The sequence below is a fragment of the Pteronotus mesoamericanus genome, unplaced genomic scaffold (assembly GCF_021234165.1).
Source record: "Pteronotus mesoamericanus isolate MK-2021 breed Mesoamerican mustached bat unplaced genomic scaffold, CSHL_Meso_final contig_94, whole genome shotgun sequence".
Classification (NCBI taxonomy): Eukaryota; Metazoa; Chordata; class Mammalia; order Chiroptera; family Mormoopidae; genus Pteronotus; species Pteronotus mesoamericanus.
In genome coordinates, this window is record NW_026555285.1 from 27,020,918 (window position 1) to 27,037,981 (window position 17,064).

General features: G+C 37.6%; 1 protein-coding gene across 1 annotated transcript in view; it reads right to left on the reverse strand.

Moving 5' to 3' along the window:
* The window catches only part of DACH1 (dachshund family transcription factor 1), a 389,583-nt gene extending 373,619 nt beyond the window's left edge, over window positions 1–15,964 (reverse strand). The window contains exon 1 of the mRNA XM_054586415.1: window positions 14,934–15,964. Coding sequence (XP_054442390.1) covers window positions 14,934–15,796 — 863 coding nt within the window. The 5' untranslated portion in view covers window positions 15,797–15,964. The remainder of the gene's footprint in view (window positions 1–14,933) is intronic.
* Between the last annotated feature and the right edge of the window lie 1,100 nt (window positions 15,965–17,064).

The window sequence follows — 17,064 nt, forward strand, 5'->3', positions numbered from 1 at the left end:
TGACTTGACAGAAATTCCACACATCACAGTGATTTCAGGAGATGTGACCTGCCAATAGCTGCCCCCATATGTTATCCTTCTCTAAAAGAATAAACACTCTGCCGCTTCTCTGCCTGCCCCACCCCATACTATGGAACCACTAAATGAATATGCAATATTCTATGACTAAAGATCTGACAACCACACATCAGAATGAGTATGTGAATACAAAAAGGTTGAGGGGTAGCACATTATTTCACCATATATGTGCTATATAAACTATGAATAGTTTTGTTTAAAAAAATCCAAATTAATTAAGCCCAGTTACGTAATTTCTATTCCAAAGTATACGATGAGCCATACCTTTGTTTTTACTCTGACAAATGATTCCTTTAGAATATGGTGAATGAATGCACAATTTTTAAGTTGAACATTGTTTTAATAAGACAAACCTTAAAATATAACAAAGAACAAGATAATCTGTAAAATATGACTGTTTTTATCACTCTCCCAAGAGGTAATGGCATCCCCTGTCCTTGTTACTACATCAGCAACGCCAAAATGCCAACAACTTTAACTACTTAACTGGTTCAAAGGATATGCAATGTGTGTTTATTTGTGTATTTGTGCTGCTATGTGTGTGTTTGTATATTTGTAATCATATTCAAAACTGTTACTGAAAGGATCTCAGGTGAAAATTGTGTGATTTAAGAACAGTATCAATAAGGAAAAATATAATCTGGGATCTGGAGTTCTTATTCTCATCAGATCTTTGCTATGAACTAAACTTTGTGTCTAACCTTCCCTACTAATGCAGGTAGCTTCTTCTGATTTATATTTTTATTTCAAAACTTTGGCTGAATTAATATTTTGATAATTACCTATTATGAAGTAAAAACTCCAGGTTTATAATATTTTAAGTTTTAATTTATATTACATTTGGTGTATCATGATAGAATTAGTAAAATTCAATTATTTATATGTTAAATTTTCGAAATAAAACCCTATCAATGTTATTAATGGCTTAATAGAATTTTTCTTTTATTTAATTGTATTTTCTTTGCACCAGTTTTATAAATAGAATAAGACACTCTGGGGAAAATATATGGTGTCTTTCTGATTGTTGATATCATTCACTCTTTGGACTTGTGAACCACAAAGCCCCCAACAGCTCAGCAAATCCCAGCATAGCACATGCCATGTCATGTCTTATTGCTTTAACATAGTCCTCCCATTCAACCCCCACCAACGTAGCTAAACAGCTCAATATTGATGAGTATAGCAACAACTGACATCATAATCTGTGGGATACAATCCTTCCAGTCAGCACATGTTGTTACTATTTAAAGAATACAAATTTATCTTAAGGTAGGACCACTCAGGATGCATATTTTAGTTTGAGACCCAAAACGTCCTTAGCATGTTGTCTTGTGTAATTTTGTTCTAAAGTGGAGAAGTAGTCTAGTAAAACTCTCAGTGGGCTTCTGCCTTGGTTTAAACCAGAGTGTACAATCTCTGCCTAGTTAAACTACACATTTACATGGCTAGAGTGCCAATGAGCATGTTTCATCAGACATTCCTGGAAGCTGTCTGGCCAATAGGAGTGGTTTGAAATGGTCCCCTAATCACTGCTGAAATCACTGATAGTACTGTCTGTCCACACTATGACAGACAAAAGCTGAAATGTATTAAACATAGCAATCCATCATCCTGCAGATGGAAAGCAGGAGCCAGGCGAGTTCAGAGGCAGTGACTACCCGCTGCTTAACAAAGGCTGGAGTCCTAACAGTTCAGTCCCTTCCTAGCTCCTCACTGCCACCCTCCATCTAAGATGAATGAGTGTAATCAATGAGGGAGAAAGCCTGCTGAGGACCTAAAATTCAAACATCGTTACATTTAAAGTGCTGTTTTTCCTTCCTAATCAAAACTGTTGCTTAAACAATTTTCTCCAAATATAAAGAGATAGGCATATAAGTAAACAAAGGAATGAATAAATTAATAAACGGTAGATTTAAGAAAGCATATTCTTAGAAAATACTGCATTGGTGTAGTGTTAAGTTTTGAGAGCTAGCTTTGAAATAAAGCTAAAATACCAACTCTGAAGAAGTTTTTCCTTTTTTTTAAGTCAATTAAGAGTAAGTTTACGTTGTTTGAATCAACTTCACAGTGATGTTCTTTTGACCAGGGGATTATTATTTTTAAATAAGCACCAAATAGAAATGAAATGTTATTTGCTAAAGTTCAATTCATTTTGCATACTTGTTTCTAATAAGGACATATGAGTCACAAAATAGCCAGAGGGACGGAAAAACCCTCAACTGCTAACAGCACATTAACAAAGTATAGAAACGAAAGACACTTTTCTTTGGGTTGCAGCCTTGTCATTTCCAATTTTCTGCTCTTTGGACATGCTTGTATTCAAATTCTGGAACATCCATTCAGCATATCAATCCTAATTAGACAATCTAGGCCTGGAAAGGATGAGAGCTGGATCATTTGCATAATTTAATCATAAATACTCAGTGATACATATTTCCAAATGCATTTGTACAATTATCTTTTCATCCTTGGGGCAATGGTATTAATATGATTAGGCAATATTTCTGGAAGAAAACAGACAAGTATGCACTCTTTTTAACTGCAGCTTAGGGCGATATGAAAAATTAATTAATTTCTGAAGAAAATCAATTTCTCTACGTGACCACATTAGACATTGCTAAACCAAGACTCAGAAACCTCTCTCAATCACTACATTTTTATCAGGCCCTTCTAAATTCTGATTAGTATGTGAACTATTCAATAGAAAAACTAGTAATATATCAAAAGCATCTTAAATTTTGAAGAGATCTTTCTGTCTACTTATCATTTTGGATATGCCACCCTGCTTTACTTTACTGCATTGTTATTTAACCAGTCAATGAGAAGCCTGTGCTTCTGGTGTGAACTCATCTTGAGTGATCTTTTATTAATGTACATTAAGCAATTTCAAGGACAATAGGATAAGGTTACTTTTAAAATGCTTTCTCAAGAAATAGATTTATATTCATCTAAAATAATCTTAATTCACAGTAGACTGTTTATGAAAAAATTAGATAAACCACGGTGTCCCAAAGAGTATCACTGTTATAAGAAAAACGTTGTAACATACTTAGCAGAGATATAAGAACCCAGGTGGCTAATCTGATTTTTTAAAATGAGATTCGGCTTTGCATGTTGGTTAGTACAAAAGAAAGTAGTCACATTTGTGAGTTTTAAGGCACTATTCTTTTCTTTTCAATCAAATGAAAAAGTAGAAATTACTGCATGAAAATATTCAATATTCATTCAATTTGCATAAAGGTGCTTGAACAAATTTTTGATTCTAACAAGCTCATTTTTCATGCGTTTTGTCTTTCATCCTAATCTAGCATCTGTCATTCCTTTTTGAAGTTATTATCGGCCCAATTCCCTCTTGGACATGGTTGCTGGGTGACCGGTATCTTAGCACCCACTTTGACAGGAACAGATGTGAATCTGATCAAGAGATTTCCCAAGAGTACCTGAAATCACAAACAACTTTTGTGAAAAACAAACAGCATCCCTGTCATGGGCCCTTATTTATCCCACACCCCAAAAAAGAGAGAAAAGATGTTTACTCCATTTTAATTTTATTTCCTAAACTTGAAATAAAATACATTAAGAAAAACAAATTATATTTTTACACTGTTGAATTTGGGGAACTCACCAACATATCAACAGCTCAAAAATGCAGTTTTTTCACTTTTTGGCTAAAGGTTTGCAGGTAAATTTCATGGTAAAAGTGTTTACATTTCGTGTGTAATTTCACTAGAGTGTCAACCAAAAAACAAAAACGGAGATTATTCTGAGTATAATGTGAATGCTAAAGATATTTAAGGAAATGAAATTTAGGTTGGTGTCTGAAGGTTTCTTGTATTAAGTATAATTTAGAATTCTATACAACATTAAGCATTATTCTACTTATGGAAAGTGATCTAAAATACAAAAGTTCCATCTCTCATACATTTTATAAGTTTATAGCAAGATTTTTTAAGGCGATTTTCTTTTTCAGTCCATGTGGTCTACCATCAATCATTATTAGGAATAGAGCTGTAGACTGCCACTGGAAGACAAAAAAGGTCATAGAAACTTCATATTATCACCATTACAAAAGTCAGAATAGGTTGCCTTTCCTGAACTAGAGTCTGTTTAAGGACAGCATTATGTGCTTGAGTCATGTGACCTAACTCTTTTCCTTCCTCCATCACAGTGAGAGGAAATGAAGAGCAACAGCCATTTAGATCACCATGAAACGAGCACGGGCAAATTTTCAAAGTAAATTATATATTTAATCAAATATTGTTATTTTATAAGTATGGCATGAAAATGATCTTAGGAGACATTCAAATAATTAAATTTTTGAACTTCATTCAAATAATAAGTGTTGAAGCAAGGTAGAAAAATATTAGCTTAGAGTGAAAATATTTTTTTTTAACCACATGACAGCCAGCAAAAAAGAATAAACACATGTTTAAAACACTAAATATTTTCTCCTTAATGATCAGGCCTTACAGTAGTAAGGAAATTGGCAAACCCAGCAAAAATGTCAATGCTTTTTCTCCAGTCCCAAGAATTGATTCATTATAACCATTTTTATTTGGAATTTATATGTTTGATTCATGGAAGAAAATGACCAATTATCCAAATGATTTTATCCACATTAGGTGTAAAAAAAAAAAAAAAGGTCTTTGAAATTCTTTTTAATTTTTAGTTGGGGAAAGAACTTGTTAACCTCAATTCTAAAATCCAATCATAGAATTATGTAACCACCATAACTGTAACAGCATATATTCAGGTATGGGTAGGCACACATGTGTATAGACTGAAAGCAAGTCATTCCATATGGAGGAGATTCTGTAATCTGATGGTGGTCATTTAATACCTTCAGTTATAAACAGAAAGATACTATAACCCTATACTTTTACATTACTTATTAATTCATGGATATGTATAATATAGTATTTTGATATTCCAGCAATTAAGCCAATTATTACATACATAAATTCCTCTTAATTTTGAAGATATGATTAACTTCAGTTTTCCAACTTAGGCCAATCCACATAACTAAAGTGAACTCAACTAAAATAAAAATGGCTTTTATTTATCCAGTTTATCAATGACCATCTTCATTTGTTACTATTAGTGACAAAAGGAAAGAAAAACCCTTCAGGTGGCCTAACTAAAAGTAAAATAAGAAATATAACCCTTTAAAATGTTTAAAGAAAATAAAAGTTAAATATATTTATATAAAAACCCTTATTCTGAAAAGTTATCACAGGAATAATGCCTTAAAAAAAGTTTCTCCCCATATTTGGACTGACTCTTCAAGGGAGAGACATTAATTTTAAAAAGTACAAATTCAAAATTTTCATGTGCAACTAACAAATTTATGTTTAAACTCCTTACATCTAGAATGTATATTTAAAAGGTCAATATTCTGTTCTAAAAAGTAACATGTGAAAACTTAATAACATGGGAAAACTTGAAGTAATATTTTGATAGAAAATTGAGGTAAATATTTGGTTTACCTGTGAAACGTCACTCATAAATAATATTTTTAAAATTTTCTAAGAATATTTACTTGTGAAATTTGGTAGACAAACAGGTGTTAACAGAAAGAAAAGTCAAATCTGACCCAGAAGGTTCCAATATTAAGGTTTGAATCAGGATCAGTTCATTCCCTTCCCCTGGGGTAACTTGTATAAATGTAATTCTATGGTTTCATAAAAGCAGGTCAAGTTTCTATCCCTGGGGGTCTTTTGGCAATTTGAAGCATGGAAGCACTCTTCCTGGCTACAAGTTCAAATCTGCATGTACTGTCCATGGTTTGAAGAAAAAAATGAGTGAACAGCAGACACATATTCATCTTTTATTATAATGTGCACCTGTCAGAGGTTCCAGAGGTGGTAAGAATAAACGTCTCAGAGTTCATACATCATAAAATATTTTGAAACCACTTTTAGTTACTTATATTTTTCCTTTGGAAATATATGCATAGTTAGATGATGCAAAAATAATGTGAAATGTACTTCTTTTTCCTTAGATATCTAAATGCAAAGATGAGCTTCTTACCAAATATCATTTTACATTTATAATACACAAGTCTTTTTTTCAATTCCACAAGTTTTAAATGAGGCTGAAACTTTTAAGTAGTTACTGTTTTATAAGCTTCTTTCTACTTTGCAAAAAAAAAAAAGGAAAATGCATACATGCCTGCACTTTTACCAATGATGTAATGACTTGACAAATGCCATGAAATGATTGAAAAAGTAATTGATTTCAATTTAACTGGACCTCTACCAGGTGTTTTCAAAGACAATTACAGTCCACTACAAGAAGTGGTAATACACATCTCCTTATGTAGACCTGCAGATTAACCCATTGACCTCATTCCTAGCTCATCTTATTGATGGCAAAGCTTTTAGAAGAGCAATCATTTTTTTTAGTCTATGAAATTGTTTTTCTATCATTTATCCGCTGATTTAAAAGATACGCTTGCTCTAAAGTGCAAGCAGCAATGAAATAAACCACTAAAAGAAATGGAGCAATGACATTAAGCACATTAAAAGTCATTCAATAATGTACAGGTTCTAGTACCTAATAGCTTAACATCTATTTTGCACAAATAAAATAATTTTCAGACATAAGTATTTTCCATAGAGATTAAAAGTACATTTTAGTTATCATAAAAGATAAAGGTCTACGAAAATTAAGAAAAGTTTTAAATCACTGTCCTACTAACCTTATAACATTGTGTAATTATATTTTAAAATATTTAAATGTAAATTACTTCTTCCACCATAAAATTATTTTAAATATATTTTACATTGTCAACAAATCAAGTAGAATCTGATTTATGTGTTACTTTATATTTCGGTGAATCACAGAAAGCAAAGTTAAAGCCCATTTTATTAAGTTATTTTCCTAGAGCCAGTCCTATATGCTTCTCTGTGCATGAGTGTCTGTGTGTGTATACATACACACAGACATGTAGAAAGGCTTTTCTAACAAAGAAATAATTATTTCAGCATATACACACAGGCTATAAATGGTCTAAGGTCAATTTAAACAAAAATGGCCACCCCAAAGATCTCTAAAATACTGATACATATTTTACACTTGTTGCACACACAAGAACATCCACCCTAGAATAAATGTATGACAATTGAAAGTGCTCTAAGTTATTCATTTAAAATTCAAAGGTATTATTAAATAAATACTGCCTAACTCTAATTCCAAGAATTAAGCTAAAGAAAATTTATATATTTTAAATATAAGAATTAATACTGTTGAATATATCAGTATATTTTAGCAGAGTTATGATGGGTTCAAAGATTTGCTTTGCTCATACTTAAGCAAAATGTCTTTGAAATACAAGAATATAAATAACACAGCAATTTGCTGTTGCTAATAATACCATTCCACAATACAATCAGTTTAATATTTCAACAAAATAATTCATCTGTTTGATATGTGAATATAATGAAGTACTTCCTAATTAGCATATTCTAGAGATTTTTTCATTACCTTAAGAAGTAACTAGTATTCCTTAAACCGATAAGTGGGTATTCACTGCAAGTGCTTCTTTGTGCTTCCATAAAATCATTCCTTTTAAACTAGTACTCTTTTTTTCCTGATATATTTTGTTTGTCCTTGAAGAAAAGTCTTATTTTCCTGTTGTGACTGAAAAGGTAATCTAATTATTTAGGAACATTTGATAGAAAACAAATGAAAAGATATTACACTGTCGCATTTTAATATTTTGTTTGCCCCTTCATACATTTATATTAAGAAAAAGAAAACTTTTCTCAATTCTTCAATGTTATTAACCAAAAGTATCTAATCTATTTTGTTACCTATTTCAACATTGCTTTGTAAAAATCATGCTTGAAAAACCTATCCAATTTTGTATGAAACATGTATACTACCTTTAAATCCACTACAAGATTATTATATGCCTACTTATAGTCACATTAAAGTCATATTCTACAAATCACAGTAAATAGTGTTGACTCCCCCCTAGAAATATGTAGTGTATTGCAGGTATTGTATTCATAATATTGAATAATATGTTTCAGGTGCTTCAGTTAAGCTCTTTGTTTTTCAATTATTACTCTCTAAAACTTTATTTAAAAAACAACAACTGGCTATTCAGTGTGTTGCCGTGTTGCATAGTTTTAGACAGTTCAATAAACTTCTAAATATAAAAATATAAGACCAATTAAATAATGACAGTAAGTTTTTAAGCTGTCTTTGACAACTTTCACTCAAGTAACATACATTAAAATATGCAAGAGAATCCCAGCTTAATATCCTGGATCAAATCCAGCCTCATTTGAATCAGAAAGCAACAGGGCCACACCTTTAACAAAATTTAGTCATTGGTCATTTCAGTGTACAACTTAGAGAAATATACGTATGAAGTTTTTAATGGATGAATTAGAATCCTCTTATGAAGTAAATCCAAATCAAGAGTATACAAGAAATTTAAAATGCACTTGTTCAAGCTCCCTGATTTTGCATTAAGTGGTGATATGGGTCATTCTCTATATACGATTATATTATATATTATGACATTTATCTGCTATTTTATTCCACTAATTTTAATTCCATCATTAATTTGAAAAAAAATGAGCTTTCGTTGATTGATTGCTTAATTGATTAATCTACACTGGATAGAAAATTCTATTCATAGTCATTTGCACATTTAGATAGAAAGTAAATCATGAAGTTTAATAGACATACCCTTAAAAGATTCTCAGAACCTTCGCAAAGTAAATAGGTGTATCAAAATAAAATGACCCACCAATTAATCTAATAATAACTAATTACTAGGCCAAACACAAATATACTATCTTTGCTATTCTTATTTTCCCACGAAATAATTTGGTAGGCTAATTACACTATTGTAATAAAAGTATTTCCTATACTGTGACATATACTAAAAAGCAAGTATCAGCAATTAAAAGTAAAAGACAGCTACTGTAGCAAAAAACTACTTTTGACTGGAAATGCTTCTGTCAAATCAAGAAGTAAAGCAAAGGAATTTAAGCACAATATAGGTTCACAAAGCCTCTGCTATTCCTGAGACTTACCTAGGCAGATCTGAGCCTTTGACATTACACTTATCTGAACCCCATTAGGTGAGCTTTTAATTCAGGGTATTCTTTATTGAAAATAAAATTGAACTAACAAATAGAATGGCAAAGAGACTCCTTAATGTACTCTCAAAGTCTGAAATACAAATATAAATTTCTAATGCATTCTTAGCTAGAATTTTTATGCTGCAGCATTTAGGCAAGAACATAAATATGTACGTATTCATGCATATATAACTAACCAATCACAATGTAGTAGCTTAGTAGTTAAGAGAATGGCACATGGTGGCACTTGCTAAATTCATTCCAGTTTTAAAGAGTTCAAACATAAAATAATAAATAATAATAATTACATATTTAAATACCCAAATACTTAACATCATCTTTTTTTACATTTCTAAAGTTACGTAACTTGATGTAACTTTCTGCTTTTCGGTAAACACTCTGAAAATAAAATTCTTGAAAGATAAAAGTCAGGCAACATTTAACTTTTTTAGAAAACCAGCTAACAAAAACCTTAAAATCAAAATATTTAACGAAATCTAGAAAACTCACCTGTACCTGTTTAGAAGGCATACTTCAAATGAATTTCTTCCAAGTATAAATAGGAGACAGTTTACAGCCTGTGAGTTTCATTTCTTACTATATTTTGCAATACATGTGTTCTATGTTGCTAATACAGTGCAATTTAGATGATCATTTTACTTGATTAACAAAGGCAATTATATGAAACAATTTAGTAGAATAACTTGAAAATAAAAAATAATACTAATTGATAGTCAAAACACAAATTGTTACTAAAATAACAACTATTTGGTTCCACATTAAGCTAATTTATACATGCTACTTACATTCCAAAAACAAAACATCAAATGAAAAACAATAAAGCATATTATGTTTTCATATGCTGGTGAATCACACATGGTAAATCACCAAAGAGAAGAGTGATTTATGCTCAAATCCGGCCAAGACTTTAATCAATATTGGGTGACACATCTCAGGAGGTTGAGAGACGTTGTAAGGAAAAAAAGAGAGTGGCTAATATTGGTCTCAGTAGTTTATATGTAACTTATGTGAAGTGTAGTACATTAAACAAAAAACAACAGCAGATTTGGACGAATCAAATGAAGAGTTAAGAAATGTGTATTAAATATAAATACAAAAAAATGTAGGGGAATTCTGAAAGAAACCTTGTTAGGTAGTTTATTCTCCACGAATATTTGAAGCTTCACCAAATAAAACATCATATGTGCAAATCACATTAAGTGTCTCAGAGCATTAACTAATAATCTGTGAAGGTCAGAAAGTAAAACATCTTCATAACTATGTGTACTTTTCACAATAATGACTACAAAATTACTGGAGATTATCTCCAAGAAAAACAACAGGTTTGAAAGACATTATCCAAATAACTCAAGAATTTTGCAATATAACTTGACTGAACAAGGTAAATCCTAGGTTAGAATTTTCTCAGGTGTTACGTATATATTAGTTATTAAATTACAATTTACTAATATTTTTTAAAGTATATAGAAATAAGTGGTAGAACCAAACTTAAACTTTTGTATTTAGGCCTTAGTCTTCTAATTATGTCATATTCTTTTTGAAATGTTATAAAAAGAAACATTAAGCTTTATAGGAGCCATTAATCGACTGTAATAGAAAAACTTCAAAAGCATAGTTTCTCTTCTTTCATTTGAAGTAATTTTTTAATTTCTCTGTGCCAAGTATCATAATTATCTGTTAGAAGTAAATCTGTATTTGTGTTGAAACTTTCTATGTCAGTGCATAAGTTTAAAAGTGCACGCCACTGAAAAACGCGAAATGGGGGAAATGTTAAATAAATGTAGACTGGTTCCGTGTGCCATCTTTATTAAAACTCCTGATTATAAAAAGATAGAGCCAAGAATTGGAAAATATTTTATACTTCTTACACTAAAATTGCATCCACATATTACAACTAAACAAAAGAGACTTGTAAAATCTTCCCATTTGCTGTCTTTGGATGTTATTAACTTTAGGGACAAAAGAATACTGTTCGTGAATATATGTATATGCATATAAAATGTCTGATAAGATTAACTGGAATCTGTTCAAGTTAAAAACTCCACAAATCTAGGGTTACATAGTACCCAAATTACAATCTGATCTGAAAGATTCTGAGACAAAATCATCTTCTGGCAATACTAAAAAAAAAATAAGCATTTTAGATAAAATTAAAGAGTCACTTCTGGTTACCTGAATTCACAGAAAATTGCATCCTAACCCAAGTCTACAAACAAAAGACTGACTCATACAGAGACTTGACTATGTACATAATTACTTTTCTTTTCTGTTGTTGTTGTTTAATGGTTACCAGTTAATTAAGTGACCTCTGTTGCAACAGCCAAGTTAATGCAACTAATGTTTAGTTTAAAAATAATAATTGAAGGAAGCTGATCAAGGTCAGCCCTGGTCCTTTGACAACTTTTAAATATATTTCCTTCCATTTTCTTTCATGTTTTGAGACCCTCACTTTTAGCTTTACTATCAAGCAGGTGATAGTCTCTGTTTCATCTCCTTGTGGTAATGACAGAAGGCTTCAACAATTATTCTAGTTTTCATAGAGAGCATACTGATGCAATAGCCCCAAGCAGATTAATCCCACTCTGAGGTTTGTTGCAAACTTACAGAGCCACTTTGGCCAAGTTTTTGAACCTTTCTTATAACATCATTTTGGTTCCTCAGATTCCCTGGTATCTAAATGCTACCAAGACACGTAATTAGATACATGTTTTATAAAAAGCTGAGAGTGCTAATATTTCATGTTTCTTATACACTATGTAGATATTGCTTTATATAGTTTCCCTTTTTGCACAGTTTCTCATATTCTCTGCATAAATCATTTCTTTAAATAGTCTCTTAAGGAGCCAGATGAGAAAAGAAAACAGAATGAAAGAAATCAATAGCCTAAGTGAATGAAAAAAGATCTTAAATGCAACGGCATAAACTATATTCGAAGGACAAAAAGTAACTTTGATTTTTTTTAAATTCAATATGCAAAATATTTTAGGAATTGCTTTTAGAGTTAAGAAATAAGACAATAACACTGGTAGTTATAATGCAAATTAATAATGCACTACACTGTAAACAGAATATTTTGGTGAAAGAGGGTTCAGTTACAAGTTTTCTATTTTCTTAGTCACTGGCAGAGTTGGGAAAACCTAGGCAGAGATCTGCAACTACACATTTTCAAAGGTTAAGGGCTGTTGTGTTTGCATGTATTTGGGTATGAGTAACTCTTGTAGTTGATAAAAGATAAAAGATCAAGATGTAGTAGGAAATCAACAAACTTACCACATATAACTTAAAAATAACCTGAAATAGAGTTTTAGAGTAACATATTTATTGCAAAGACCAGATGATTGAAATGTAATTAGAGTACTGATATGTTTTTCGAAGGGATAAACAGTTCTACTGAATTTAACTTATCTTGGCTCTAAAAGTTTATAAAAGTCCAGGAAGCAATTTTTACCTCAGAAAAAAATTAATAAATTTTGCAGATAACTTTAAGAATATTCTCCAATCATATGAAGAGGTCAATTTCAAAGTCTAAGCAAACATTTCAGGAAACAAATCAACAAGGGAATAATTGTAAGATGTGTAACACTACCTGATTTTCATTGATTATAACGCTGCAGTCTTTGAAGGAAGTTTTCTCTAGCAATTTTTTGTGTGTGTGTTACGGGAAATGCCCATTAATTATCTAGTACAGAGGATTCCAGAGCAGAGTGGTTTACTAAAGAGAAAAACACCAGCGCTTCACAGTTTACTGGATAGATAGTTTTATAACAATCATATCTGAACTGGCTTCATATTGCAACTAGCATTCCTTACAACAACTCCGTAACAATCTTCTGCCCTGAATCGAATAGGATCTCTGGCAAACACTGTAATCTTCTGTACGTCCAAGGACTCCAATTATCTTCTTAAATGACGTTTAGTGATCAAGGTTCCCCCTAAATCTTTACTGCCACCTGTCCATACTCTTGGACACGCACGCGTGACTGTACACGCGCACGATCTGAAGAGTCACCCCAAAATGGTAGAAATGAATGTTCAAACCACAGACACACACTCATTCCCCCCAGGCAAATAATGGCAAACAAACACGAAAAGTTTCTGGCTAGGTCAAGATGGGACATTTGTTGGGTTGGAGCTCGTCTTTTTCGTTACAGCCTCCTGGGGACACTAGCCAGGTGTCTTCTACCAAGGAAGAAATCGTTAGGAGCTTTTTCACCTGGCTTTTCCTTCTGGTCTCTACCTACTCCTCTTCCCTTCGCACCTCGGTTTCCCTAACTTTGCAAGGGACGCACACCCTCAAAGAGTAAAACTCCGTTCCTTCTCCTGGGCTTTAAACTCATTGGTAGCTGTGGAAGTCTCCTCGCAAATTCTGCGCGCAGTTCTCACGCGCCTGCTTCTGGGCTCCAACTTTCCCTACTCGCTTTCTCCCGGCACTAAACTTTTCCCTCTGCAGCGAACGGTGAGGACAAAGCGGAACTGTGAAAGTGGGTGAAATGACCATTTCTACCCCGAAACTGACAAGTTACCCCACTCCCGCCCCCTCTCGGTAGGTCCTCCCCCAGTGAACGTTCATTAGCATAAAACTGGTCTGGCCCGGCTCCCGGTCCCGCGGTCTCCAGGGTTCGCGCGCTTTGCCGGGATGGGGAAGCCACCTCCCTGGCTTCTGTACAGAAATCCAAAGAGCATCCCAGTGCAAAGCCTGCACCTGCTCATGGCGTGAGCTACTAACCTTTGATTTAAAAAAAAGAAAGAAAAGAAAAGAAAGAAATGAAAAGGAAAGAAAAGAAAAAGAAAGAAAAGAAACAAAGCAAAGCAAAGAACAGCTTGTCGGGGTAGAGCGCGAGCGAAATAGAGAGAGAACTGTGGTCTTCCTTCCCCACGTCTCCAGTTCAGCAACCCAGAGTCACAGGCACCCGATCACCTCCCCCTACAGAAGAAAACATGCGGGTCCTCTCGTATCTGCCCCGGGGCAAACGTACTCCTTTATCCACTTTGCACAAGCACACGCTTACACGCGGACACACGCACACATGCGCGCACAAGCAGACCCCTCCCCTCGGCGGGCTTCCCCTCAAGGTTTCGGGGCTGAACTCGCTGCGGGTCCCTCGGGATTGCCCCGGGCCTCTCGGCCTCTGAGGCGTACCCCTCCCGACCTCGAAGTGGCCCACACCCGGGACTACCGCGCTGGCTCCTCTCCCGAAGTGAGTCTTCCAGCTTCCCGAACCCTGCCGGGCAGGGTCACGACCTCCCTCCGCCCCCGGGACGCCGCTGGGCGCCACGGACCAGCCCTGCCGGTGTCCCGAGACTCGCGGTGGAAAGGGGGTCCGAGGGAGCCCACACAAGGGCAGCTGCGCCGAGAGGGGACCCCAGACGCTGGCGCGGCCCAGGGAGGGGCTGTGACTCCTGGAAAGGAGTCCTCCTCCTTCCCGTCCCCTCCGCCCCGAGGCTGGGGGTTCCCGCGTCCCCCAGCAGCCAAGCCCCTGGGGGCAGGCGGGCAAGGGGCGGACCGGGCCGGAAGAGCGAGATCTGGGCTGGGTGAGGCGGCAACTTCCCCGAGGGTCTGGAGCAGCCGGCCGGCCCGGAGGACCGGGGGCAGAGGGCCGCGCTGAGCCGGGCGCGCGGCTCGCGGGCGCGCGGAGCGAGCGGAGCGAGCGGCACGGGGAAGGGAGCGAGGGAAGAGCGAGGAGGCGGGTGGGAAGGGACCCCGGGTGGCGGAGGCTGCCCCCAACTCTTTACCTTGCGTTGGTGCAGTCATTGTAGAGGGTCTCGAAGTCCTTCCTGGAGATGAGTTTGCAGCGGTTCACTCCGGGCTGGATGGCGCCCAGTCCCCTCAGGATGCGAACCTGTTCCACATTGCACACCACGGGCGTGATCTCCAGCCGCTTCAGCTTGGTGTAGACCGTGTGCAAGCCCCCCACCAAGTGCTTCAGGAACAGGTCGAAAGCCTGGGGCAGGCAGATCAGCTCGCAGCCCTCCACCGTGAAGGAAGCCACTTTGGCCCCCCTCAGATCCACCATTTTGCACTCATTATTCTGGGGGGTGTTTTCCACTGGGGACGGGGTCGAGTACACGGGTTTCCCGGGGAGGGGGCCGCAGCTGCTGCTGCTGCTACTGCTGCTGCTGCTGCTGCTACTGCTGCTGCTGCTACTGCTGCTGCCGCTGCTGCCGCTGCCGGAGCTCGCGTGGATGGGGGTGCTGGAGGCGCCGCCGCCGCCGCCAGCGCTAATGCCGCCGCCGCCGCTCCCGCCGCCGCCGCCGCTCCCGGCCGCCAGGCTGGGGTTGCAGTTGCCGCCGCCGCCGCCGCCGCCGCCTCCGCCGCCTCCGTTGCCAGCGCTGCCGCCGCCGCCTCCGCTGCCGCCGCCGCCGCCGGTGGAGGTGCCTGTGGCCGCCGCCGCCGCCGCCGCCGCCGCCGCCGAAGCGATGGACTCCGGCCGGAACAGAGTTGGCCCTGAGGACGCCGGGGGCCCGATGGACGGAGCCGGAGACGAGGTTGCCGAGGAGGTGGAGGTGGTGGTGCCGGAGGAGGAAGCAGACGTGGAGATCGGGGGTTGAGGGGGAACCAGCTGGGTCGGAGGGATCAAAGCCGCCGGCACTGCCATGGTCACATATAAGGGGAAACCGGAGGAGGAGAAGCGGGGGGCAAAGTTGCCTCACACCCCAGGGAGGGCGAGGGGGAGACGGGAGAGCAGGAGCTAAGGGGCAGCAACCACAACAACTCCAGGAGAGAACGAGGAGAAGGGGAGAAAAGGAGGTGAGGGTAAGAAAGAGCGAGCGCAGGAGGGGCGAGCGCGAGAGGCGCTCTGGAGAGAAACGCACAAAAGTGTCCCGCAAGTCGAAACGCGAGTCCTCTCCGGGGGCTGGGATCGGGGGCCGGTTTGGGGCGGGGGGGTGGCGGGAGGGTCGGCTGTTGTTGTGTGGGTCCCGCTCTAGCACAAAGTTAAGGATGAAGGTGAAAAGGAGGAGGTTTGAAGGACTTGGGTGCTCCCTGGCAAGTACATTGATCAAAGATTGAGAGGGGAATGACAGAGAGAAAATGAGCTGAAAAGTGCAGGCTGCCGGCTGGACGAGTTGTTGTTGTCACACGGTGCAGAGGGGAGGAGCTCCGGAAACTTGAAATACCCTTTGAAGCCGCAAAAACCTCACTCACTAGTATTAACCCAAATTATCCAACCAGGAACTCGGAGCCGAGACTCCGAGAGCGCGAGGCACGAGAGAGAAAGCGAGTGAGCGAGGAAAGGAGGAGGGAAGGGGCGTGGGGGGCGGGGGGGGGGGGATAAGGAAAGAAACTGTGGGAGGGACGGAGGAAAAGCCAGAGACGCTGAAGTGCCGATCGGAGAAGGAGAGATTATCTACTTCTCTTCTACTACCGTTAGATTGTGTGTCTAATATTCTATTTCGTCCGCGATGACTCGCATTGTTTTCCAAAACCTACTAAGCAGCCGTCTGCCAACTTAAAGAGGAGCCGGAGCGCTTCAAGCTGTCCTTCAAGGATTTAAGATCCATCTCTGCTCGTTGTTTGCAATCAGATGTAAATGAAAACACATCCCCTCACTTTATGATTATTAAGAAATTATTTTGAAGAAAAGTCACATGTAAGCAATGCGTATGTTTTATGCATCTGATTTTTTTCCTATCAAATTATTTATTTGGGTAAAGATAGTGAGAATCTGAGGACAGTTTTCAAGTTGTGGGTAAAAAGTCAGTCTGAAATCGCTTAAGAATAATGGAATGCTCTGTATTTAGTTCCTTATTTCCTAATAGGTTGTGGAAAGAAAGAAATGCTTGCCCTAATGTGGATCGCTCAGAATAACTTCACTTTTGCCCCAGAGGGAGGTCAGAATGCTCATTATACTTAAAGAATTCGAAA